This window comes from Aedes aegypti, chromosome 2 (genome assembly GCF_002204515.2).
Source record: "Aedes aegypti strain LVP_AGWG chromosome 2, AaegL5.0 Primary Assembly, whole genome shotgun sequence".
NCBI lineage: Eukaryota > Metazoa > Arthropoda > Insecta > Diptera > Culicidae > Aedes > Aedes aegypti.
In genome coordinates this window covers 205233654-205261019 of record NC_035108.1, presented here as the reverse complement: position 1 = coordinate 205261019, position 27366 = coordinate 205233654, and the positions used below count along the sequence as shown (strand labels likewise).

Here is a 27366-nt window from a genome sequence, read left to right as displayed (position 1 = left end):
CCTTGTGGACGAGCGACGGAATCCGGATCAATTGTGTCCAGTTTGCGCTGCGCGGAAGAAAAAAACGAACTGTTGTATGCTCCTGTCGAGCGAGCAACGAAATCAGTCTGGTTTGGATAGTGCGGTCATTCGTGTATATGCTCACGTATTCATTTCGAATTAAATATTTATCGTTTACCAAAACGAATCCTTTCCCATATCCAAACTCCCAGTGTTGTCTTGTGGAAGTGCAGAGGACTCCTCGGCTTCTGTAAAGCAAGTAACACGTCAACATTTCCCTCCCATTCCCAAATAGACCTGCATGGGAAAAAAATCTGTGGTAAAAATAACTATTTTAGCTGACTACGCCCATTCTTAAAACTACCATGGAAATTCAGACCAATTTACTATGTTTACGGTACACCCAACCGCATTACTGGTACATTTGACAGAAATAATTTACAACAATCTGATTCCAACTACAGAGATGGTAAAATCAAGCGCATTTCTGGTCTGCTGAAAATTGCCGGTGCGAGCGCTTAAGTTAACCCCCTAAAATGGTAGTTTGCACCGCACAATTTTTTTGCGTGTGCATTCGGACGCAGCCGGCGCCGGTATTGTTTACACATTGAGGATGATACTGATCCCGAGTAGCGTCTTTTGGTTCCCTGTGTAAGTACAGCTGTTCTTGCAATAACGGAGTAGCAACTGCGGGCGGTCAATCATGCTCATGCTCATGCTCATTACAAATATCCATAGATTTCATACGCACTTTTATGGAATCTATACTACTGTACTGCAAAACTCATACCATACCACAAGCTGATTCGTTCAAAGGGCCATCGTATGAAATATATAATATTTTCTTCTGGTTGCATTTCATAACCGTTTCGTATGAAAATCGTTATACTTTTTTCCTTAGTGTAGAAGTATTTTTTTACTATTTGCTACTACTATTGAAGGGACCATCGACTCATGGAAATATCGAGTCATGGAACAGCAATCCTTTGGAAAGCTGCTTCCAGGAACCATCATAGTAGCCATGAAATTTGGTTTTTAGTATGGTTCCATGAGTCGATATCGAGTCATGGAACATCGACTCATGGAGGTATCACTGTAGACGAACAACGTTGTTCTCAAAGATGTTTTCCTTTTTGCAGCATTACATCTCAACTGAGACAGAACTTGCTTTCCAGCACTTCAATAAAATCAAAACTTTACCTAGCTAAAAATGAAAACAGTACTCACCCGATGTCAACAGTTTGCTTTTGTAGATGTACTTCACAACGCCGTTGGTATCCTTCACCTCCTTCGAGAACAGAATGTAAAGCTCGAACAGGAACACGTGCCGCTCGCGACCCTTCTTGATCAGTATTTGCTTGTTGTCCCACACTAGGAAGGAGTCCTGCAGAACAACATCCCCCAGATTATCTATCGGTATATCACATCCTTCCAGCAGGTTCAAATGCATCACATCGTTCGCTTTCTTCGGTACATTCAGCATCACTTCGAGGCCGTCCTTGATCTCGCCCTGACCCTCGTCGCAACACGATTGGAGATCCTTCAGCAGGAGCTGATATTTGGTGATTCGTTGCACTGGTTTGATTAGGAAAGCGGGTAACGAGTGTTCGAGATTGTGTTTTCGTTGCACTTCGTCGAAATAGGATCCTCCGAACTGAACCATGTAGTCGTTGGATTGGGGTTTGTTCTGACAGTAATACACGTACATATCGAACTTGGCTGCCCACGTCACGAAGCAATGGCCAACGTCTTCCGGCATAGTTTCGTATTTTTCTAGCTCTTTGAGGAATATCTTCTCATGAAATTGGTAAATATCTACGATGTTGCTAAATAGAATGTGTTCTTTGCCTAGTAGATTGGGCGGCACATTGACGCCACTTTTCAGTTCGTTAACAAACACATTGATGCATGTTTCGAGATCTTTCACATAGGTTCGCTCGGTTTGTAGCAGTTCGGCCATAATGAACTCCTTTTTCCGAGCAGATTTTCGTTTCTCCTCGTTCATTTCTTTGGGAACGCCAACCGCACCGGGGCCAGCTGCAGCTGCATTGAGTTTTGTCTCCAGCGAGGGATCGGAATGGCGATATTCAAGCACCGAATTGCCGCCAGTTGCCGTTGTGGAAGAAGCTGAGGAAATGCCGCTGGTGGATGAAGCCGTCGAAACGGACGTCGTGGACGAGGAAATGGATTTACAGCTAAGGCTACTGTTGCTACTATTACAACTACTACTACTATTATTGTCATCTTGTTGCTGTATACCAGGTAGGCCAAGCGATTTTTCTAAATTAGTCCTATAGAGCTCCATTCGACTGCTAAAGTCCTTGTAGCGATTGTCCACAGTCGCCACCCATTGTTTTATCGAACTGGCGTGGGCATGCCCTTTCTCCACCAGGGAGTCAGCCAGTTGAATTAGCAGCTTGACACGTTCCCGCGTTTCCTTTGCCGTTCCCTTAAACTCATTGTGCTCCCTCAAAAGCACTTCAGTCTCCTCTCTACTACTGCACAGTTTATTGTTTCTGGAGGACAAATATGCCTCACCAGTGTCATGGATCCACTCGATCGCTTGCTTGGCTGATCTTTCAAATAGTACAAACTGTTGACACTGATCCAGGCGCTTCTTCCGCTGGGTCCAATATTCGAGAACTTGAGTTTCTTGCGTTAGCAGCTTATCCAATATAGACTTAACACGAGATTCACTATTTACAGTTGTTTTTATGTGGTAGAATTGCAGTGATCGAGCTGCATATTTGAGGAATGTTTCAGCCGTTCGTCGAGCCAAAGTACAAGCCTTGAGGAATGCTTCTTTCTGCTCTTGGTGTTTCGATATAAGTTGCACTATTTGTTGACCCTTATCGGTCGATCCGCCTCCTCCGCACCAATCCTCTTCGCGACGGTATTCCTTCTCCAAACTATCTAACACACTGCACACCTGTTCGGCAGTTTTGAAAAAGTTTAACGAAGCCGTTACCAGCTTGTGGCGCTCTTCAGCGCATGTGACTAGCTTTTGCCATTTTTTCGTGACCTCGTCGGCAATGTCCTTTATGCTTTGCGGATCGTAGTGATTAGCATTCATCAATGCATCGGCACGATATTTCACTTGCACCGCGGATGTGTGAGTTCGTTCGATGGCGACCTAAAATCAGAAACACAATGATTAGGTATGATTTTTACAAAAAGAAACCACACAGATTAAGCGCTCACCTGAAACTGTTCATGCTCCTTTCGCAGCTGCTCCGCCTCTTGGTAGCTGTTCGGAATGGAGAAATTGGCCATCAACATCGCCTCGCCATTTCGTATCCACGAGATCACTTGATTGGCATCGTTCTGAAAGTGACACAGCTGCATCGATTGTTCCAGTTTTATTCGCTTTGCCTCGGCCAAATCTTCAAGATCCAGTTCGCGGTCATGCAAAAACTCCAACAAATACTGCACCCTGGTTTGAGCGTTCGTGTGCGGATCGGCCATTATCAGCACCCCAGACGATTCAAACAATTGCATCAGCTCTTGGCCGGTGTTTATCATCTGATAGGTGGTGGTTTGCATCTGACTGACCGATTCGTTATGTAACCGAAGAACTTGCTCCGTTTTCTGGAAATCTCTTGACACATCGGTATGCTGCAACTCTTCGGCCCACATTTCGAGCTGAGAACTGACTTCCAACGCGTCTCGCTCGAATATCCTCAATCGCAGATACATGTCGAATTTCATCTTCCGTGCTTGCCACAGATTTTCTAATTCAAGGCGATTTTTCTGTATCCGTTCCAGAGCATTTTGAACCGCTGTCAGCGAACCAGACGAGTCCTCTTCCTCGATGGTTCTCAATTCTTGCAGCAGAGCTTCGCCTTGAGCAATAGCTTGAATGCAGGTTTTAAGAGTATTTTCTTCTTGCTCCTTACACTGCTCTAACAATCGCTCAGTACCTTCGAGGGTTTCGTTTGCGAGTTCCATTGATTCTTCGTTAGCCATTTCGGTGTGCAATTGTTCCGACCAGACGGCGATCTCTTTTTCATTGGTGTAAAATAAAACCGCTAGATCCAAACGTCTCCGCCTTTGTTCCACACGTTCCGCAAACGATGCCACATTGGTTTCCAATTCCCTCACAACGGAGAAAATCTCCTGAGGCGCAACTTCGCCGGACCGGGCCAATTCTTCAGCGGCCGCCAGAAGTTTTTCCGCATTCCGATAGGTATTCTGCGCAACGTTCTCGAAATGCTCGTGACTGGTTTGGTATATTCGGGCTTTCTGCAAACTCTTCCCAATACCGCGGTTCTTCCGCAGAAACACATCGCCATGGTTTTGCAGCCAATCGAGCACCTGCTTCACGTCTTCCTGGAACAAACGAAGAGCCAGCTTCTGGTGCAGCCGCAGCTTTCCGGCGTGCCATTTACTTTCCAGGGCTCGATGGTGACCGAGTATTTGGTGGATTACTGCCAGAACATGGGACGCACCTTCGCTATAGTCAGCCGCCGGATTGCCACCGTTGAAGTGATTGTTATCCTGCAATGAAGAAAAACGTTGTAAAATTGTGGAGGACTGCATTGGTTTTGACTAAATTATCAAAAAAATATCAGCTAAGTAAGTTAAATTAAACTGGAACGCAATTCGACAAAAAAAAAATATTATCAAGTAATCTCTGATGAAACTTGTTGAATATCTAAAGTTCTAAAGAAACCGCTAATCGACCAATACTTCAACCGAATTCTCTAGTTCTTTCTCTAGGATACCAACAAAATTTTTTCCAAGAGAATTTACGAGGGTTTATTACAGAGTTTTTGGAAAAAATCGATCAAGGATTAAGATAGTCTTTGGGAAAAAGGTTAAAATGTTCCCTGAGGAAACTACTGGAGGTATGTAGTAGCCTTGGAGTGCTCAAGGATTCCCTGGAGGAAATTCTGATGAAATTCCCGTATAGGGTTTCAATGCTAGTAATGGACCCCTTAGTAGCCGAAATTCATTCTAGACGCTTTCCCGCAATGATATCTCAGACGCATATACGTTTTGTGGAGCCTAACAACAAATTCAATGTCTTTACTTCATAGTACGTCTATGAAACATTCAAAATCATTTGATTTTTTCAGCGAAATATGCATTTAAAAAACTGTTGTCCGAATGCCTATTATGGACCCTCCCGGGGTCCATAATAGGATTGTTTACAAATTCGACGTTGCGTATTATGGACCCTCCATTTGATTCCCATGTAATCCGGCTCGCTGCCGACGAGCCTATTATGGACCCACCTGGAAATGCGTATTATGGACCCTCTTGTGTGGTTGCATTTACAAAACTGTTCAAATATCTGTATTTATGCGTTTCAAACCAAATATTTTGCCTGAAAATGCTGACTAACAATGTAATTGAAGTTCCCCGGTGGATTTTCATAGGAATAAAGTTGCTTTGAGTGTTAATTTTATGTTTTTCTGTAGGGGGTCCATAATACGCAAAGGGTCCATAACCGGCATCGACTCCCTATTCCCGGAGTAATCCGGGCCAAAAGTTCGCAATAGGTATATTTCATCATACAAAACATAAGCACTAGCGAGAAGTTTTCGCACTAGATTTTCAAAGCACAACAATCAAAATACCTTCAACTATTTCAATTAGTGTGAAAAGACTACTGGAAATGGATTAAATGTACAAAACTAAAAGATAAAACATAATGACAGAGAATTTCAACCAAATTTTTTAAGGGTCCGAAAAACAGCCTGTGTCTCTTTAGGGTCAGGGTCAGGTCAAGGTCAGGGAAAGTAAATGAGTGTAAAAAAGCCATGACTAACAATTTGCACGTCATAACCTTGTCGTATTTATGAGGCGAAAATTCGCTAATTGATGTAAAACCAAATAAATAAATAATAATATCTAGTAGTGTTATTATTTATTTATTTGGTTTTACATCAATTAGTTTGATAAAACCTCGCCCACAATATTTCGCCAATTCAAATGGCCGCTTCTCTCCATCTTCGACTGTGACCTACGCTCTCCAGGTCCTGGTTCACCTGGTCAATACACCTAGCTCGCTGCACCCACGCCATTTTATTCCGACCGCATTCGTGGCAAACACCACCTTTACACAGCTGTTGTCCGGCATTCTTGCAACATGTCCTGCCCAGCGTATCCTCCTAGCCTTAGCCACTCTCACGATACTGGGTTTGCCGTAGAGTTGGGCTAGCTTGTAATTCATTCTTCGCCGCCACACACCGTTCTCCTACACGCTGCCGAAGATCGTCCTTAGCTTTCGGCGTTCGAAAACCCCAAGAGCTTGCAAGTCCTCTTGGAGCATAGTCCATGTCTCATGCCCGTAGAGGATTACCGGTCTTATAAACGTTTTGTACATCGTGCATTTGGTGCGGGTGTGAATCTTTCTTGACAGCAGTTTCTTCTGGAGCTTATAGTAGGCACGACTTCCACTGGTGATGCGCCTTCGTATTTCCCGACTAACATTGCTGTCAGCCGTCAACAAGGATCCGAGGTAGACGAACTCGTCCACCACCTCGAAGGCATCTCCGTCTATCGTGACATCGAACATCGTGCCTCGACTGTGTCCGGCTCTCCGCACGACACCTTCAAGCGCAATATTGAACAACAGGCACGAAAGTCCAACACCTTGTCGTAGTCCCCGCCGAGACTCGAACGAACTGGAGGATTTGCCTAAGATCTTCACGCAGTTTTGCGCACCGTCTATAATTGCTCTAATCAATCTTATGAGTTTCCCGAGAATGCTGTTCTCGACCATGATCTTCCATAGCTCTACACGGTCAAAACTGTCGTATGCCGCCATGGAATCGATGAACAGATGGTGCGTAGGGACCTGGTGATCTCGACATTTTTGAAGGATTTGCCGCATGGAAAAGATCTCGTCCGTTGTCGAGCAGCCGTCGATGAAACCTGCTTGATAACTTCCCATGAACTCGTTTGCTATAGATGGTAGACGACGGAAGAGAATCTGAGATAGCACTTTATAGGCGGCGTTTAGGATAGAGATTGCACGATAATTTTCACACTCCAGTTTGTCGCCCTTCTTGGCGAGATAAGGCATATAACGCCTTTCTTCCACTCCTGTCCGGACCTATCTTGATGAATTCGGCTCCGATACCATCGTTGCCAGCGACCTTGTTGTTTTTGAGCTGTTGAATGGTATCCTTAACTTCTCCCATCGTGGGAGCTGGTTGGTTTCCACTGTCCGTTGTGCTGACGTAGCCTTCGTCTTCGCTGTCCTGTTCTTCTGTCCATGTGTTCTCTGCGCCATTCAGGTGTTCATCGTAGTGCTGCTTCCATCTTTCAATCAACTCGCGTCCGTCCGTCAAAATGCTCCCATCCTTATCCCGGCACATTTCAGCTCGCGGCACAAAGCCTTTGCGGGATGTGTTGAGCTTCTGATAGAACTTTCGCGTTTCTTGAGAACTGTACAGCAACACCATCTCTTGGTATTCCACCTCTTCCAGGCGGCGCTTTTTGTCCCGGAATAGGCGGGTTTGCTGATTCCGCTTCATTCCGCCTCAAAAAGGGCCCTATCTAGCTCACCCTCATCCGGCAACACTGCTTCAAGATGATGCGCGTACTCAATGGCGACATCCGGTTGTTTCAGTCACGCTAGAACGTACCGAGGCGGGCGTTGATACCGTACATCGTTGATGACGGATAATAAATCTTCGAGCTATTGAGTGGAATACCCATAAGTAGATAACAAACCGAATTTAGTACTACACAATTTAATTCCACTAGAGTTTGTATCCTTTGACAGATACGCGTATTTCGACCTCAACTGTAAGGCCGCCTTCAGTGTTAGATTCGACTAGTCGAGGTCGAAATACGCGTATCTGTCAAAGGATACAACTTTAGTGAAATTAAATGGTATAGTACTAAATTCGGATGACTGATAGTTTTGTGCGCAGTTTCACCATCACCAGGTAGTGGTCGGAGTCAATGTTAGCACTACAATAGATTCTGACGTCGGTTACATCGATCAAAACGTGGTCCATTTGTGATTCTGTCTGCTGAGGTGATGTCCAGGTGTACCGATACGGGAGGCTGTACTGGAGATAGGTGCTACGAATTGCCATATGCTTGGAGGCGGCAAAATCTAACTGTCGTAGGGCGTTCTTGTTCCTCAGCCGGTTGACTTTCCTATCGTCGGTCTGAACTCCTCCACCTGGCCAACCTGATTGAACGCTCATCTCTTATGATGATCTTGTTGTCGTGGCTTGGGCAGTGGTCGTACTCGCGTTCGAGCTGCGCGTCCTTGTCATCATCAGTGCTTCCGGAGTGTGGGCTATGGACGTTAATTATGCTGAATTTAAAGAATCGGTATTTGATTCTTAGCTTGTACATTCGTTCATTGATCGGCCACCACCCGATCACGCGCCTTTGTATATAACCCATCACTATAAAAGCTGTTCCTAGCTTACGTATGTTGCCGCAGTAGATGGTATGATTACCTCTAAACGTTCGCACCATTGCTACGGGAGGGATTCCTGTAAAAGTCCACGAAATTATTGCTAATAACATTGGGCGAAATCACTACGATAATTCCTGAATCTCGAAATCCTTGAAGAATCAGTTGAATAATCGCGTAATAATCACCGAAGGTTCCTCTGGAGCCTGTAGAGTTTTGCAACAGAACTCATTGCAATCAGAATAGTTTTGAACAAAATCAATTTTATAGGCCATTTCGGTTGAAATTGGGATTTTAGACCCCTTCCATTAAAAACTTGTATAAAAATAGAGATCAACTTTCTAAAAAGAGACCTGTTATCAGTCTTGGTACAGTAATAATAAACGAACTACACCTACCAAACAGGGGTGACTACAATAATACCAGGGAAATTTTAGCTCAACAGCTAAACCCAAAAAGGAAGGTTTAAAATTGCGAAACAAACAACATTATAAAATAAAAAAAATGTAATATACTTACATTCTTCCTCGTATTGACAGCCGGCGGCTGATTGCAAACCTGCACCAGATGGTCCAACTGATACAGGAGCTTTTTGCTGGTGGAATGCACTTCCGTGTAGGCCTGACACATGGCTTCGTACAGCGACTGGTGCGTTCGGATTGCCGTTTCCAAGCTTTCCACGTTCGTGGGCGTTGGGATGGTAGCTTCACAAGCCGCTGCCCAGCTGGTCACGCTATCCGTGTACTGTTCCGCCTTATGGTGGAAAACCACCGAAAGTGAAAGCACTGCCGTCCGCTCGTCCAGCGTCGTAACGAAATCCTTGCATGTTTTATCGAGCCGGGTCGCCAACGTGCGGATATGCTGGGCAGCGTAATGGTTACTTTCGATGAGGTTCCCTGCCACGGCCAATATCCGGTTGATGTTGGAGGATACATTCCGCGACGTTACCGCAAACCGCTGATGGTCGTCGAGAATTTTCTTGGCCATCGCGTAGTTGTGACCGATCACCACGTACGTCTCCTGAAACACATCCCTGTTGTGCAGAATCCAGTCGAACATCTTCTCGCAGTCCTGCTCGAACAGCCTCAGCTGGAAGCACTGGTCCAACGTTGTCTTCCGGTGTTGCCACATGCTCAACAACTGCTGCTGTGCATTTCGAACCGTTTCGAGCTGTTGGAGAACCTGGAAAACAAATCAATGAACTCCCATTAGTAAGTATGTGTAGGCCCCATTATACGGTTACAAAATCGAAATAGTGCCGGTCGAAGTCCCGCGTGCCGAAAATGAAAACAAATAAGATTATTAAATTAATAGCGCATAGCGTTGCATACATTACACGGGTTCGCGATTCCACTCGCCGGGGCATAATTGATTCACTTGCACTTTCGACGATGGTCAAAACGAACATGGTAATCGATAGGTGTGTTGTCTATGTGAAGATGGGGTATAATTTTGGCATGTTTTTTTTTCGGCGATGGGAGCTTGAAATGCTTTTGCCTGAGGCGGGTGTGAATGTGCTTTTTGACTAGGATTGCCATTGTTCACAGATAACGAATGGTATATCGGTGATATAATTACAAATTATAGGTTTCATCGTACTCAATTGATGGATTTCCCGGTCAATTTTGTTATGACGCTGTGTTTGGGTAATGTGTAAATATGCAAGTATTTTAAAGGGTTCAGTGAATCATTAAAAACCTCTAGAATGACGAACCTAGATGGCGCAACCTTGGTCAGGAGACTCTTCATCATCCAAGAAAGGCAAACGCAAAGACAAACGGATAATACGCCAACAGACCTAACATCGAATAAAGTACCGTCAACGTAACAGTACTCGCTCATGTTCCAGTAGCCCGCTCACGAGTTTAAAAAGTAAGGTAATTTGAGTAAAAACGCAAAAGATTGTGCAAAGTATAATTCAATATGTCGATTTAAATCATCTAGTGGCTATAGTTTCCATATTTACTTTACTTAAACTTATCTTTTTTTCGGTGTGAGCGGGCTACTGGAACATGAGCGGATACTGGTGCACTGATGGAACTTTCAATTCTTTTCGGATCTTAACCCTTTCTTTTTCACGACTTTGATCGATTATTTCTCTATAAAAAATCGTTTGAGCAAACAATGTTGTTAATGAATTACAGGGCTGTTACAAAAACTTCAAACTGTTATCCGCGAAAATCGCGACTTCTGATATTCGATCCGCGCCTGGAAGCACCAATCCGCGCCAAAAAAATATTCCAATTGTCTTTGAATCCTTATGTCATAATACCCTATCGATTTATGGTAACAAAATCTTAACATTGTAGTGAAAACTTTGTTTTTAAAAAAATTCTGGGTTCTATGATGCACTTCTATTAGTACCGTAATCCAGGGGCAAATTAAGCACTATAACTTTATATTATATTGTCCTTAGGAACTGAGATATGACAACTTGTCCATCAGTGTAGTAACTATTTTTTAGGAAATAATATTAAGATGAAGATAAATCGAAGCGAAACCAATTTTCTTTTCGTTTATTTGGCAGGCTCGGGCGCCGTAGGGCATAACAGAGCCGAAATCTCTTCTTTTTTACCATTTACATTTTTCAAATTTGTATTTATTTTAAAGACTATGATTCATCTTAACCTTAAATGTTTAAATTAAACCTAGCTTTAAAATTAAGAATTGAAAATGATCCATTGGGGCAAAATTGTGTATCATATAATAAAGCAAAATTACGAATTATAAATTTCTCCATCTACTAAATGAGGACCCGCAATTTGTTATTCGTAATTTTACTTTATTATATGATAATCAATTTCGCCCCAATGCATCGTTTTCAATTTTTAATTTTCAAGCTAATACAGAAAATGACGTAAAAATTTGTTAATATTTCTGTGTAAAACTATCCTTATAAAAATGAAACTGTTTGAGATCTTGTCACGTATGTAGAACCCTTAAAAGGTATTGCTTTTTTATATAGATCAAATTCGCCAAATGACCCCGGATTACGGTAATATTTCATAAGTCTGACAGTAATTGGCTAATATACAGTACATTGGATTATACATTTAAAACTCTTGCGATGTTCCATACAAGATGCCCAACTTTCTAGCTCCAGATCTGAGCAACTAATTTCGATAAAACCTCTACAAAATCTTATTGATATATTGAAACAAATGAAATTCAAGACTTGTGATGGCATTGGACAGCACACAATGCACACAATGCTTATATCGAGTAATATCAAGAATCTGGTTAGTCGTGAATATGTTGACTCGCAGATCCTTTCTTTATCCCACTAACCCAATATCCTTCCCACGGCTACTGTGGATACTCAGAGGCATTCTCGGTCTCTAGTAACAATGGTTGTATAACTAACATTTTTTCCCTTCTCCAATGATCGTAAGGACGTGACCGCCCCCGTTATCGGCTTTTAAATTATGAGCTTTCTGTTTGCGCACATTGAGAATAATAGCAAATTGTTAAACTGATATTTTTTTCGATATTGTATCTAGATACACAATGAATCCTAGCGATCTTAAGAAAGTGCCTTGAAATATTATATTCTGCAATGCTCTTTGTTAAGTGTCGAATTACAGATGCAACGTTATTGCTTTTTATATTTTCCTACACCATATTTTTGACTTTCAAAAACCGTCATCGTAATTATCGTCATCATCAAAACATTACAAACAAATTTTCTGTCCAAAACTGAAACTTATACGATGAAATTGTGTTCACTGTTTTTCAGTTAGAGAATTGAATGTAGTGAATACATTTTCTTTCTTGTAAACTTTCTTGATTTTGAACGAAAGAAAAACGCTATTTTCTCAAATTAATTACGGATTTTGACCTCTTAATATTCGAAATGTTTCAAATTATTGGACGAAAACAAAAAAATACCTGCAAAATTTAATAACTAAACAGAAAAACTGAGCCCTAGTGATATTGACTTAAATATAATAAATATAAAGTGCACTTTACAGCACTCAATGAGATGACGAGAGTTTACATTTTTAAATACAAAATTCTTAATGATGAACTGCACAACTTGCCGTAAAGAGAAGGACTCTAAGCTAAACTGCGCACTATGGCCCTCCGAACATTTAGGGGGAATGGTCCTCCGGAAATCTAGGGGATTGGTGTCAGGCCCTGCAAGCCAACCGTAAAAACACATCAGCACAGGAACGTCAACGAGAGAATACGGACCTGAACAATCGGCAAAAAACCACAGCGACGAAAAAGGAGTAGCGATTGGAAACTCGGTACCGTAATCCGGGGTAACATTGATCATTTTTTTGGATATTTCTTAAAAATTTCATTTGAAAATGCATATGTTGCAAGTTTTATATTTTTAAAACAAGTACTGGCACCCAATGCTCGTGTCTATATACTGTATTTTGTTATCTGAAAGTTTAAAGCATGTTTAATAAAATGTTTTAAGTGCTTTTTTGATTTAGTTGATATGGGGTAACATTGATCACCCATGAAAACAACGTTCGGTAATATTGAAAATATCATTACCTACTAAAATCATGGTCCCTGAAGCCGAATATGAAGGCCAAACTCTTACAAATCATATACATTTTCAGTTATTTCAAAATTAAAAACACCTTGAAATGTGAAATACGCCTAAATGTAGGCAATTTCCAGAGGAATTTACGCATTATTTATAGTTATTCGTGAATTATGCTTAACTGAACATATATATGAAAATTTTAACAACGGAATCGTGTTCAGCGATGTCATTTTTAGTAATAACTGCATTTATTCTGCTCATATCGTTTCCAGAACTCATGTGCGACATGATTCTTTGCGCGTGTTATCCATAATCATGAAAATCATTGTTTCAAAAAGTTTAAAAATTTACGCTTGAACACAACTCAATTTCTGCAAAAACCTTAATGTTTATTAGCTCATGAATAGTAGAAAGCGAATCACCATTCATGCACTGAAAATATTTCATCGATAAACGTTGAATTGAACTTTTAACGAGGAGGATCATTGCGATCAATGTTGCCCCGCTGATCAATGTTACCCCGGATTACGGTACGTGGAACTGCAAATCTCTCAACTTCATTGGAAGTACTCGCATACTCTCCGATGTACTGAAGACCCGTGGTTTCGACATCGTAGCGCTGCAGGAGATGTGCTGGACAGGACCATTGGTGCGAACGTTTAGAGGTAATCATGCCATCTACCAGAGCTGCGGCAACACACGCGAGCTGGGAACAGCTTTCATAGTGATGGGTGATATGCAAAGGCGCGTGATCGGGTGGTGGCCGATCAATGAACGAATGTGCAAGTTAAGAATCAAAGTCCGATTCTTTAACTTCAGCATAATTAACGTTCACAGCCCACACTCCGGAAGCACTGATGATGACAAGGACGCATTTTACGGGCAGCTCGAACGCGAGTACGACCGCTGCCCAAGCCACGACGTCAAGATCATCATAGAAGATTTGAACGCTCCGGTTGGCCAGGAGGAGGAGTTCAGACCGACGATTCGAAAGTTCAGCGCCCACCGGCTGACGAACGAGAACGGCCTACGACTGATAGATTTAGCCGCCTCTAAGAATATGGCCATTCGTAGCACCTATTTCCAGCACAGCCTCCCATATCGGTACACCTGGAGATCACCTCAGCAGACAGAATCGCAAATTGACCACGTTTTGATCGATGGACGGCACTTCTCCGACATAACCGACGTCAGAACCTATCGTGGCGCTAACATTGACTCCGACCACTGCCTGGTGATGGTGAAACTGCGCCCAAAACTATCCGTCATCAATGATGTACGGTACCGACGCCCCCCCCCCCCCCCCCCCCCCCCCCCCCCGGTACAATCTCGAGCGACTGAAACAACCGGATGTCGCAAATGCGTACGCGCAGCATCTTGAGGCAGCGTTGCCGGATGAGGGCGAGCTCGATAGGGCCCCTCTTGAGGACTACTGGAGGACAGTCAAAGCAGCCATTAACGACGCTGCCGAAAGCATTGTCGGATATGTGGAACGGAGATCAAGAAACGATTGGTTCGACGAGGAGTGCCAGGAGGTTTTAGAGGAGAAGAATGCAGCGCGGGTTGCAATGCTGCAGCATGGTACGCGGCAAAACGTGGAACGATACAGACTGAAGCGGAAACAGCAAACCCGCCTATTCCGGGACAAAAAGCGCCGCCTGGAAGAGGTGGAATGCCAAGAGATGGAGTTGCTGTACCGTTCTCAAGAAACGCGGATGTTCTATCAGAAGCTCAACACATCCCGCAAAGGCTTCGTGCCGCGAGCCGAGATGTGCCGGGATAAGGATGGGTGCATCTTGACGGACGGACGCGAGGTGATCGAAAGGTGGAAGCAGCACTACGATGAACACCTGAATGACGCAGAGAACACAGGCACAGAAGGTCAGGACAACGAAGACGATGGCTACGTCAGCACAGCGGACAGCGGAAACCAATCAGCTCTCACGATGGGGGAAGTTAAGGATGCCATTCAACAGCTCAAGAACAACAAGGCCGCTGGCAAGGATGGTATCGGAGCCGAACTCATCAAGATGGGCCCGGACAGGTTGGCCGCTTGTCTGCATCGGCTGATAGTCAGAATCTGGGAAACGGAACAACTACCGGAGGAGAGGAAGCAAGGCGTTATATGCCCTATCTACAAAAAGGGCGACAAACTGGAGTGTGAAAATTATCGTGCAATCACCATCCTAAACGCCGCCTACAAAGTGCTATCCCAGATTCTCTTCCGTCGTCTATCACCTATAGCAAACGAGTTCGTGGGAAGTTATCAAGCAGGTTTCATCGACGGCCGCTCGACAACGGACCAGATCTTTTCCGTGCGGCAAATCCTCCAGAAATGCCGCGAGTACCAGGTCCCTACGCACCATTTATTCATCGATTTCAAGGCGGCATACGATAGTATCGACCGCGTAGAGCTATGGAAAATCATGGACGAGAATAGCTTTCCCGGGAAGCTCACAAGATTGATCAGAGCAAAAATGGACGGTGTGCAAAACTGCAAGTCTCGGCGGGGACTACGACAGGGCGATGGACTTTCGTGCCTGTTGTTCAATATTGCGCTAGAAGGTGTTATGCGGAGAGCCGGACTCAACAGTCGAGGCACGATTTTCACGAGATCCGGACAATTTGTTTGCTTCGCGGACGACATGGATATTATTGGGAGAAAATTTGAAACGGTGGCAGATTTGTTCACCCGCCTAAAACGCGAAGCAACAAGAGTCGGGCTAATGATGAATGCGTCGAAAACAAAGTACATGCTGGTTGGCGGAACTGAGCGCGACAGGACCCGCCTAGGAAGCAGTGTTACGATAGACGGAGATACCTTTGAGGTGGTGGACGAGTTCGTATACCTCGGATCCCTGTTGACAGCTGACAACAATGTTTGTCGGGAAATACGAAGGCACATCATCAGCGGAAGTCGGGCCTACTATGGGCTCCAGAAGAAACTGCGGTCAAGAAAGATTCACACCCGCACCAAATGTACGATGTACAAAACGCTCATAAGACCGGTAGTCCTCTATGGGCATGAGGCGTGGACTATGCTCGAGGAGGACTTGCAAGCTCTTGGGGTTTTCGAACGCCAAGTGCTAAGGACGATCTTCGGCGGCGTACAGGAGAATGGCGTGTGGCGGCGAAGGATGAACCACGAGCTCGCTCAACTCTACGGCGAACCCAGTATCGTGAAGGTAGCTAAAGCTGGAAGGATACGCTGGGCAGGGCATGTTGCAAGAATGCCGGACAACAACCCTGTAAAGATGGTGTTCGCTACGAACAAGAAGGCGTGGAGCGCAGCGAGCTAGGTGGATTGACCAGGTGCACCAGGACCTGGAGAGCGTGGGTCACAGTCGAGGATGGAGAGAAGCGGCCATGAACCGAGTGAATTGGCGAATTATTGTTGGCGAGGCTTTATCAAGATAATTTTTTTTTTTTTTTTAAATCTTTATTTGAGTGTATTTTAACACACGAGGGCTAGTTATCAAGATAATTGATGTAAAGCCAAATAAATTAAAAAAATTAACTTGCCGTATAAAAACAATTTATTGGCGATTTTTGTGGCATCATTTTAGGAATCCGCGATTTTCGCGACAGAATTTCAGTCACTCGCGATTTTCGCGCCTGGCGTACCAAAACCGCGAAAATCGCGAAATCCGCGAGAATCGCGAAATTTGCGACTGTTGTAACAGCCCTGGATTTTTTTTTTTAAATCGGTTTGAATCCATTTGTTTTCCAATAGTAAATTGATTGCTTATCAATCTTTTTACTATTAAAAAAGATGACTTTTGGAATAATCTGATGAGTATAGAATCATCTTCTTGTAACTATTGCATAGTATCCATCTGGTTCGGTTTATCTCAATTTCGTAGAAAATCAATGAACTCTGAAGCTAACATGGCGGCATCCATAAATTACGTAACGCTCTAGGGTGAGGGGGGGAGTAGGCTCAAGCGTTACGACTCATACAAAAATTTAAAAATTTCATACAAAAAGCGTTACGGAGGGGGGGAGGGGGTCGAACATTTCCAATTTTAGCGTTACATAATTAATGGACGCTGCCCATGGGGAAAACAGGGTTAAAACGTGTGTTGTGCATCTGGGCCGTGTACTGACACATGACGACGATAAAGTGGCAGCTTTTCTGGAAATACGTTAGCGTTGTTACGGTATGCTTTGTAAAGTGGATACTAGCAAAAGCAACATTTATGTTTCTCTTTGATAATCTCATCCAGCCTGCTTTAAGGTGAAACATCTCGGAATCCAAATATGGCCGTCACAATGGCCGACTTGTGCCCTACTCACGTTTTCAAAGGTACTAAAATGCAGAAATGGTTGGTAAAAATATCTGATCTTCTTATTTTAAGCTTTCTGCTAGTGCACAAAAGTAAAATAAAAAGTGCACTGTTGTTCGATGATTTCTACGCGAGATTTGTGCCTTTGAAGTTTTAGTGCAGTCTTAGAAAGTGAAACCAAAATGTTTCATATTAAGGAACAAAGCCGAGGCGTAATCTCTGATCCAATCTTGAACAAGAATACAAAAAGCATACATGGCAGTGATCCAGAAAAAAGGTTGGCCCAAAACCAGGGAACATGAATTCCGAGCAAGGATGGAAAAAAATCGTCTCTAGCGACAAACAACACAGTATTTGAACGGTTTAAGGGGGCCGTCGTTCTTGCAGCAGCATGATTTCAATAGCTCACTACGCGCGCCTAGAACCGATATATGAAGCATCCGATGCACTGTTTGTCGTGGGACAAAGAGTTTATCGGATGTTGTTACAAGTCGCGATCAACTTGTATCATGCCGCATTCGTGCTATTATTTTTCGCTCTAACAATTTCCGCACGATTTTGAAATCACAAACAGCATGTCCGGAGCTAAATCAATGAGCAAAAGTTTAAAAATATTCAAAATAATAGAAGTTTGATTTGCGAACAATTAATCGCTAGCACACATGCAACTGGATGCATTATTCGGGGAGCGTAGTTTGTTGTGATCACTTGACGACAAAAGGTTAATCGTTGTTGCTTTGATCGCAGGATAAAGAACAACCACGATGCATCATTTATTTTGTCATGATCACTAGATTTCCATCCTTGATTCCGAGTGGTGAAACACGTCACAAAGATTTGATTAAAGAATTCAATGTACTATAGTTGCGAAGACCGAGTGAAGCGTGCAGTTGGCTTTATAGTGATCACGGAGCAAAGCGACCGAATTTGTATGATGTGAATGAAAGACAAGCTGTAGATCTTTATCTACAGCCTGGTCAGCATTTATACCGCCGTGTGTAGCAAACATTCCAGTAACAAGTATGCTGAACATTTCTATAACATTAGCCCGAATTTCACATTCTCAAATACCATAAGACTGAACAACTAGCGGAATGTGAAGGAAAGGCTTCTGGACCCATCAGTAACCGGCTATAGGTTCCCGCTAAGAACAGAGGCGTCCAACATCAACTTAAGTGAGAGCAGTGTGGGCAAAAGTCTGGACACTAAGATGACGGCAGGCATTGATTGCTCCAGTGTAACTTGTGAGGTGATCGATGGCCCGGGACTAATCGGGGCCATGGATCGCAATAGGGAGTACCTCCCTAGAAGGTAGGTAGCTGCTGAGCAACTTGATGTCATCATCCAGTTCGTTAAGAGCAAAAGCAATATCAACAAAGACTTAAAAACAAGTCTACTAAAATTGCGACAAACAGTCCTAGCTGCAAAGCAAGACTACGAGAAAGCTAAGGCACAACTTGGCCAGGTAGAAGGCAAAAGAGACACTAAGTCGTGTCAGACCGAAATGTTTTCCTTCACAGGCAACGCGAATATATCTGATGATATTATTCGATACGCAATACGAAAGAGGGGACCTTCGGATGATGAATACGTGGCGAAAAGACGTATGGTTGCTAAGGGAACAGATAGGTCACTGTTCTCTCACTGTTCTCCAGAGCGGAAAAGATAGCTGCGCGATCAAGAGGACATGGCAACAAAAGAGAGGCTAACACAAAGCCTAAGGCCAAGAAAGCCAAGAAAAATGAGCCACGGGAAGCAGGCAGTGCATCCACAGGAACCACGGGCGCAAGGCAACAGCAATCCGTGGACGCGAGTTGGAAATTAGAAAAAACAGAGGAAACCGAAAACGGTACTCAAGGAGAGTGCTAAACCGAAAACAGCGAAACGTAGGAATTTAGGCGAGGCCCTCGTTATCAAACCAGATGAAGCGAAATACGCCGAGGTTCTGAAGGTAATGCGCGCGAAGCACTGAGAAGTTATCGACGCAGATGTGCAAAGCATAAGGCGGACTAGGATTGATGAAATGATACTAGTCTTAAAGAAGGACGCCAAGGGAAAGGGTGTAGTTTTTAAGCAATTGGCACAAGAAGTACTTGGCGACGGAGTTGATGTAAGTAGATTCCTGATTGCAGAAACGACTCTCCAGTTTAAAAATCTACATAAAATCACCGAAGCAGCAGTGAGTACCTTCCGCAGAAATGGTGCAGAATCGATTATCGACATGGCGTTCTGTAGTCCTAACCCTATGGGCGGCGCTTTCGAGGATGATGTCTAATAGCTCTGCTGTAATTGCCAGCAATCGCAAGCTCCTAGAAAGCACGTATAGGATCATGCGCTTAAGAACAGCAAGTGCACGTCGGAGGGTTTCTAAAAAGACCGTGTGCATCATAGCCGGAATGACGTCCATCAGGCTCATCATCAAGGAAGATGTTCAATGCTTCAACCAAAAAGGTATCAGAGTAGTCCACAACGTATGTAAAGAGACAACGCTCAAAGGATGGCAGCAGGAATGCGATAACTCCACTAAAGGTAGGTGCACCCATCGGCTAATACCAAATGTGTCAGATTGGTATAAAAGAAACCATGGGAAAGTGAACTTCCACCTGACGCAGATTTTGTCAAGACATGATTGCTACAGGCAGTACCTGCATAGGTTCGGGCACTCAGAATCTTCTGCGTGCCCCAATTGTGCTTGTGTGGAGGAAACATCTTAAACTATACAGTTCTGTTTTGGTAGACTAATTGTATTTTATTGAATTCTTAAGACATTAAAGAAACATAAAGCTACAAGATTTGTTTATACTATTACCAAATTATCCGCAACAAATTGATCGTTGCATTCTTTTGTCAACAAGTCCAATCTGCAACATACTTCTACTTCTACAATTGGCTCAATTAGCGTTTATTACGCGATAAGAAATCAGTAATTGATATAACAAGCAATCGATCTAATTGGCATGCAATTAAATTCGTCAGAAATCCTCATTAGAGGGCAATTCCCAGCGACGACCGAAAAACGAAGAGCAAAAAGTGCACAAACAAGTGCACGAACAATGCGCAATACCGACGACCGCAAAGGGGCACATCGTGATATTCTTTTATGAGCAGCTTTGGCAAATTATGGTTTCAACCAAAATCCAAAGCAACGCCCGGTCGATAAGCAGCTACACGAAGAGCGTAGAAAAAAAACTGTGCGAGATTGCAACTTTAAAAGCATCGGGAAAATTGATTAGATAATTTCCACCGAGAAGAGAGTTGTTGTCATTCATACCACGAGCCGAACGCAAGTGCGCCCATGGGCGTAATAAGGATTTCCGTCAATGGAGTGTGGGGTCTTGAATCGAACCCAGACACCTTCAATAAGACTTTACTTTGTAGCCACGAACTTTATCTAAACTAAGGAAGTTCCGCTTCAAGCTGCATTACTTTTCTGTATAAGAGACAACCCTTTTCCACAGTGGTACAAGAAACTTCAGTTGCCTGATTTTTTATGGACTTGAAGAATTCTCCATGAAGTTTACATGACGCAATCATTTTATGAATACGAATGTCGTTGACAATGTTTGAAAATTAAAACAAAATTTTAATTTCAGAGCAAACTACAGTTATCTGGCAGTCCGAACTCTCCCTTACTCGATATTATATTATTTATCTCGATATCGAGTTAGAGAACCATGAACCAATATACGAGTTCACTATTTGACGTTTGAGCAGTGCTGTGTTATTTATGTGACCATGGAAACGAGTAAATTTGGCACCACTCAAACGTCAAATTAGTGAATTTGTGCATTGGTCCATAGTAAAAGTTGGTTCTCATGGCTAACTCGATGGTCCCTTAGATCGCAGTTGCACTGGTTTTGTGTTCTGTAACTCGATACCTCCCTAACTCGATGGTCCCTTCAATATCGAGTAAGGGAGAGTTAACTGTAGTTGATTTACATTTTTCTCATCGGCCCCTGCTCCCTAGGGTACGCCCATGGTGCGCCCATTCACATCGCACGTTTATAGCGCCCCAGCCTGCAGCCGGTTCTTCGTTCATCACCTCACCACACGCCAATTTGGGGAGATCTATTGTCCGCCCGGCCACACAGCCAGTTAAAAATGTGCATGTATACAAAATCTGCTTAAATCCGAATTAATTGCCATCGCTTGTAATGAATAAACAAGAGTGAAATTTTTCGTGTTTCCCCGTCGCTTTCGGTCAGTCAGTCAGTCAGCAGATTTAATCTTCGGTCGACTTTGTTTTCTCAAACTCCAAACCTAAGAGGGACTGTGATTTTTGCTCTATTTGTGTTCCACTGCGGCATGGTGGTAAATCATCCATGAAATATCAAATGCACCAAGCCTTAACCCGGAGGCCTAAGTAGACCATCTCGGTGGCTAAACAAACAGTTGTAAGAGGTGTAAAAATTTATGCGCTGTTTCACTTTTCTCTTTCGCTATTGAAAGGCACTTTCATGGCGCATTCTTTACATTCATTGGGAAATGAGTTTTCCCGCATTTTTTGAAGATTATTTTTACGAGCGGGGTGGGTTGCTACTACTAACCTGATTCAGAGAGGAGGAAATGTCTGGATTGTGACACTTTGAAGGTGAGGACGTCGAGTGGCAGCTTTCGTCATTCCGATTCGAATAGGACGTAAATTTGCCGAGCAACTTTTGTCCCAGCAAGTCCAGATCTTCGATCGGAAGCTTCAAGATCTTCCGTTTCATTTCGTTGTGGTTCTCACTGCTGTGCTTGGCACTGTTGACGTCCTCGGGGAAGTCCGAATGCTGAAGATCTTCCTGCAGGTCATCGATCCGATCGAGAATATCACTCGCTTGCCACAGGAAATCTTCGAACGCTACCCTCAAATCGATCCAGATGTTGTGATCATAGTGCAGGAAACCTTCAAAGTCCGAAGTTAGCTGCGAAGGTTCCACCACTTTGTTCAGCGACTGGATCGAGATGGTCGTGGTCTCGAACTTGTACTTGCTGCTGGCGATCGACGAGCGCTGCTTCTGCCAGAAGTTGTCCGGCTTGATGATCACTGCCTGGTGGATAATGTCTGAGCCGAAGTTCTCCTGCAACACTTTGAGGATCATTTTTGCGCTGGCTGCGGTGTTGCTGTTGCCGCGCATATCGATAATAATGGTGAAGCCATGCGCTTTGCTTTCATCGCTGAAAGAGAGAGAAAAAAAAACGATATGATTATACTTTTGAAATAGTAAACTAGTTGAATATACAATATATGAATGGAATAAGGGGCTTTCCTTAGCCGAGTAGTTAGAGTCCGCGGCTACAAAGCAAAGTCATGCTGAAGGTGCCTGGGTTCGATTCCCGGTCGGTTCAAGATCTTTTCGTAGTGGAAATTTCCTTGACTTCCCTGGGCATAAGAGTATCATCGTACCTGTCACACGATATAACTTAGGCATTAGAGTGGTTCAAAAAAATCTTTTTTGCTCCACACCACTCAAATTCTGAGTGTTCTCCCAACATGCTCATTTGGATGAAAACTGAGACTGCACAAGCGCTTTGAAGTTTATATGGGAATTATTATGAGAAAAGCAACCAATTTATTCAATCGGTCATAGTGTTTGTCCATGTGCTCTTGGAGATTAGTGCTACGTTGATACTGTGAGATACATTCATCAGCTACAACTTTGCCGAAGACCGTTTTCAAATCGGACGCCTCAGTAATTATTTATTGATTTATAGGGGTACCGGGGGCAGTATGGACACCCGGGGCAGAATGGACACCCTTTGTATCTTTGCATAGGCGAATACTTTTACACTTTCAATGCAAACAATATTTCAGTTGCCTATCGGAAGAGTAAACTATCCACTAAAATTTCAGAAAAAATGTTCATAACATTGATTTTAAATCGAAAAATTGAGCATGATTTTATTTGGTTCGAAAATTATAACATTCACACCTCACTAAATAAGGTTTCAGAAGCAAATGACTGCAAGTTGACCGATAATGTAGCTCTTGATTGAATCTTCAATTATTTATGCTATATTCAAAAATATAGTAGTTTTTTTCTGGTACTTTAAGACATTGAAAAACTTATATGGAAATTTCTTATACTGTTGGGGCAATATGGACACCGGGTGGCAAAGTAGAGCTGGCACTTCAAAGAGGAAGAAATATAACTTCAAACACAAAATTATCCAAAAATAATTAGCATTCAATGCAATAATTATGAAGTGGAACCATAAATCGGTTGAAAATCGTCAATTCTTGATTAAAACTAACCTGGAGGCAATATTGAAAGCATCTCTACGAAAAATGTCGTAAATTGATTTTAATCATATTTTCAGTGGCACAGTGACCTGTCACTATGGTTTCCTGAATATGAACTTCATTTTTCGAGGTTTTGAGAACGATCGCGGGGCAATTTTCCTATAAACATTAGGGTGTCCATACTGCCCCATGGGGGTGTCCACTTTGCCCCGCTAGCTTGATGGCGACTACCAAATATAAGCTTTTTTTAAACCTTTTTTTGAAAACAAAATATTTTTTTCCTGATTATGTAACCATGTTTAACAAATGCTCAAGAGCTTTATAAAGCAGACTGCACATAAAAAACAGTATAATATTCATGTGTTACAGTCAAAATAGGAAAATACCTTAGGGTGTCCATACTGCCCCGTGTCCCCCTATCCAGTCACAAATTCTTCAGCAGCGCTCATTTGACATCTGAACAGGTCTTCAGCAAAGTTGTAGCTGATTATTGTATCTCACAGTATCAACATGGTTCTAGTCCCCAAGAGCACATGGGCAAACACTATGTACAATTGAATGAATTGCTTGCTTTTCCCATAGTAATTCCCATATAAACTTAAAAGACTTGTGCAGACTCAGTCTTCATCCAAATGAGTTCAAATTTTGGGCGGACACTCAGAATTTGATCTAAAATCGAATGCGCGGTGTAGAGCAAAAAACTATTTTTTGAACCACTCTATTAGGCATAGAAAGCTTTCAATTAATAACTTAGGATGTGCTCATAAGAACATAAGCTGAGAAGCAGGCTCTGTCTTAGTGAGGACGTAATGCCGAGAAGAAGAAGAAGATGAATGGAATGTAAATAAGTACAACAAGGTGAAATGTGTAGGGGGAAACGTGGCGTAGTTGGCTACACGTTCGTTTTATAAGCGGATGGTCAAGGGTTTGATTCCCAGCCCTCTCAACAAAAACCTTCGTCAGTCCGTTCAAGAACAACACGAGCCAATCCGTGCAACATCACGGCTGTCTGAAAGCGGACTGACATCTGATCCTTCTCTGAGCGAATGCTCAACTGCACCTGGATACACGGCAATCGACAAAAACGGCTATGAACAAATCGACCTCTCTTGGACTGAGAAAGCATCCCTGCGTGCTATTCGATCTACCTGCAAAAAGTAGAGAGCACAAAGAGACAGCGCAGCATCAGATCTAAAAATACAATTAGGTAATAAAATAGTGTGAATTTAGGCGTTGTGCTCTAGTACAACATTTCAATCGATCCTCGCTCAAGTGATGCCCAATAGGCCTTTTCACATGACGTTGCAAATCAGCTAATCCGGAAGGTCTTTGACAGTTCTTCTATGAAAATGACAGGCTCGTGTTAGCACCGGTCCTCCACCGATGTAAACAAATGCATAGACGGATCTGTCACATGAAAAGGCCTATGGCGAAATGAGCTTCCAATTAAAATATAAGTGAATTGAGAATAAAAAAAGGTGAAATGTGTACATTCTTTTTTTTTAAGGCACTCCGTGTTCGTGGCCACTACTGTGCCGGAATCAGTTTATCTGTATCTTCCTTACCGATACAGTTCTATTATTTTTAACTAATCTATATTTACATCTGCTTTCACTCTCTTCTGCTCTTTTGCTCTCACACCGAGCAGGTAGGAGAGTGCTCTGCTGTTGGTCCAATCGATTTCCATAAGCCATAGTCCATTGCTCTTGCGGTGGTTCGTTTTGCCGTGTTCCTGAGTCGTTTGAGGCTAGCTGCCTGCGAAGTGGGTCAGTTTGTCTCAGTCGCCATCTGATACTGACGGAGGATGGATGTGCTCCCCTATGCACGGTCCTCCGTGCAGCGTCTTCTGGTGGCTGGACGGGTTATTTTTTGGAGGGGCTGGGAATTGAATCCATGACCTTCCGCTTATGAAGCGAAAGCGTAACCTCAAGGCTACGGACCCCCCTATGTGTACATTCTGATGAACATTATTTTTACAACGCCCTTGAGAAGTCTTACTATGTTTAGTGCTTGAATCAATTATTTATCACGAGTTAGTATGTGAACGCCGTGGCACCCAAAAATTATATTTGTCATGTATGACTTAGTTTAGATTTTTATTATCACTTTTTTTATTCCCTTACCTTCCATCCATATGTATATAGTTTTGCCTACAGATATACCATAAAAACAATTCCAAATTTAAAAAAAGTTTAAAAATTTCACTTGCCATATCTTTTATGCAATCCTTACGATAATTATAGATAATAGTGTTCTGTGAAATGTAAGCTTATTTGGTGATGATTTGAAGGTGACCCAAAGACGATGTAGGTTTATATATAAATTACTATAAAGAAAATTGAAAACATCTAAACACGTTGGAACTGTAATATAAGTAGACATTTTTTTATTCCATAGTTAAAACTGACACTTCAAACCTGAATAAAGGTAAATGCTGAAGAAACAATTCCTTTATGAGCTAATTTTGTTTGGGACCTTTTCAGAAGTGTTACAGGCTAAATTCCCATATAGAGCTAAATAATAACAATCAAATTTATGAATATCTCTCCCCCTTTCGTCGTGTTGAGTTGCACTCTTCGGTAACTTCTTTTATACAAGAATAATAATATATTAAGCTTTGAAGAATGAGACCGATAACATATTAACAGGTGTGCGTGCGCGAACGCGTTGCGATCAAAGGATTTCCTATTGTTGATATTCTGCTTTGCGGGTTCGCATTCGCAAACGCGTCGCATGACGCGTTCACTATGACAGCACCCTTAGATTACACTAAGCTATGATAAGTTTGCACTTACATTACAGTATTAACGTGTTTGGGACATTTTTCAAAATTTCTTCATAGTAATTTCTATACAAACCTTCTTCGTCCTTGGGCCACCTTTAAATAGTTACCAAGAAGGCTGACAATTTCACAGACTATTATTTTTATCGTGAAGATTGTGAGGAAGGTATTAGAGATTGGATTTTGAAACTTTTTTGATTTTTGAACCGTAAAATGAGCTGTAACTTTGTAGAGAAAAGAGAAAGAAATTTGAAATTTTCTGACTTTTCGTAACTTTTGAAAACGGACATTTCCGTGCTAAAAGTAGCCTTCAACGGCCTTCAGGAGCGGCGCTACAAAAACGTGACACATTGTGCATTAACGATCAAAAATAACCCATAACTTTAAAACGCTCTCAAAAATCAAACCGATTTTCGTTCTTTTTGCTTTATATAAAAGATATGGAACACTAAAATAAAACCCTTTGAGTATGGCCATTCTGGGCACACGGGCAGAAGGGAACCTGGAACCTGTTTCAGAAGGAACTGGCACATATCGTATTCAGCAGTTAATACACATGTACACTAAACCTATTCATTTGTCTGGAAATTTCCCAGTCAACCAATACTTTGATTTTTTATGTCAAAATGAACTTCTGGTCAAATTTAGTCATTTTGGAGATAATTTAGGTGTGCTTCAAATCAATTTTGTGTTTCTGAGCTAATTTCAAGCTTTAAAAATTCAAAACTATCGAACGGAACGCCAAAAATGATCGAAAATACCTCTACATAGTAGTTAATTCAATTCTACGAACTTTTGTCGAACACATTTTTATGATTGGAGCAAGTTTTAACATAGTTTGGTTGAGATTTGTGCTTCGAGGTTCTTGAAAATCAATATTTTTAGGTTGGTACATGTGTCATGCGTGAATTAACTATTATCAGGTTGCGATGCGGTGTTCGATCTTTGGGCATTTTTTGTAATTTATTGCTCAAAGCAATATGTAAGCTGTTAATGGTTAATGCATTCATAGATTTATTTCGTTCGATTCCTGTTGACTAGGGTCTGAAAAACTAATGTCAATGTGTATTTTTTCTACCATACAGTGAGAGGCAAAATAAAGTGCCCACCTTACCAGTTTTCGAATTTCTCTCATTGATTTGGTTCAAATTAAAGTTAACACACCTAAATCTTTTGTGA

The 27366-nt window shown here is 42.5% G+C and overlaps 1 protein-coding gene across 3 annotated transcripts in view; it reads right to left on the bottom strand.

Annotated features, from left to right (window-relative positions):
- The window catches only part of LOC5570339 (triple functional domain protein), a 298245-nt gene that overhangs the window by 206491 nt on the left and 64388 nt on the right, over positions 1 to 27366 (bottom strand). For all 3 annotated transcript variants that reach the window (XM_021843783.1, XM_021843781.1, XM_021843782.1), the window contains exons 3-6: positions 21727 to 22339; positions 8909 to 9571; positions 3202 to 4497; positions 1228 to 3133 (exon numbers count right to left, since the gene is read on the bottom strand). In XM_021843783.1, the coding sequence (XP_021699475.1) occupies positions 1228 to 3133; positions 3202 to 4497; positions 8909 to 9571; positions 21727 to 22339 (4478 nt within the window). The remainder of the gene's footprint in view (positions 1 to 1227; positions 3134 to 3201; positions 4498 to 8908; positions 9572 to 21726; positions 22340 to 27366) is intronic.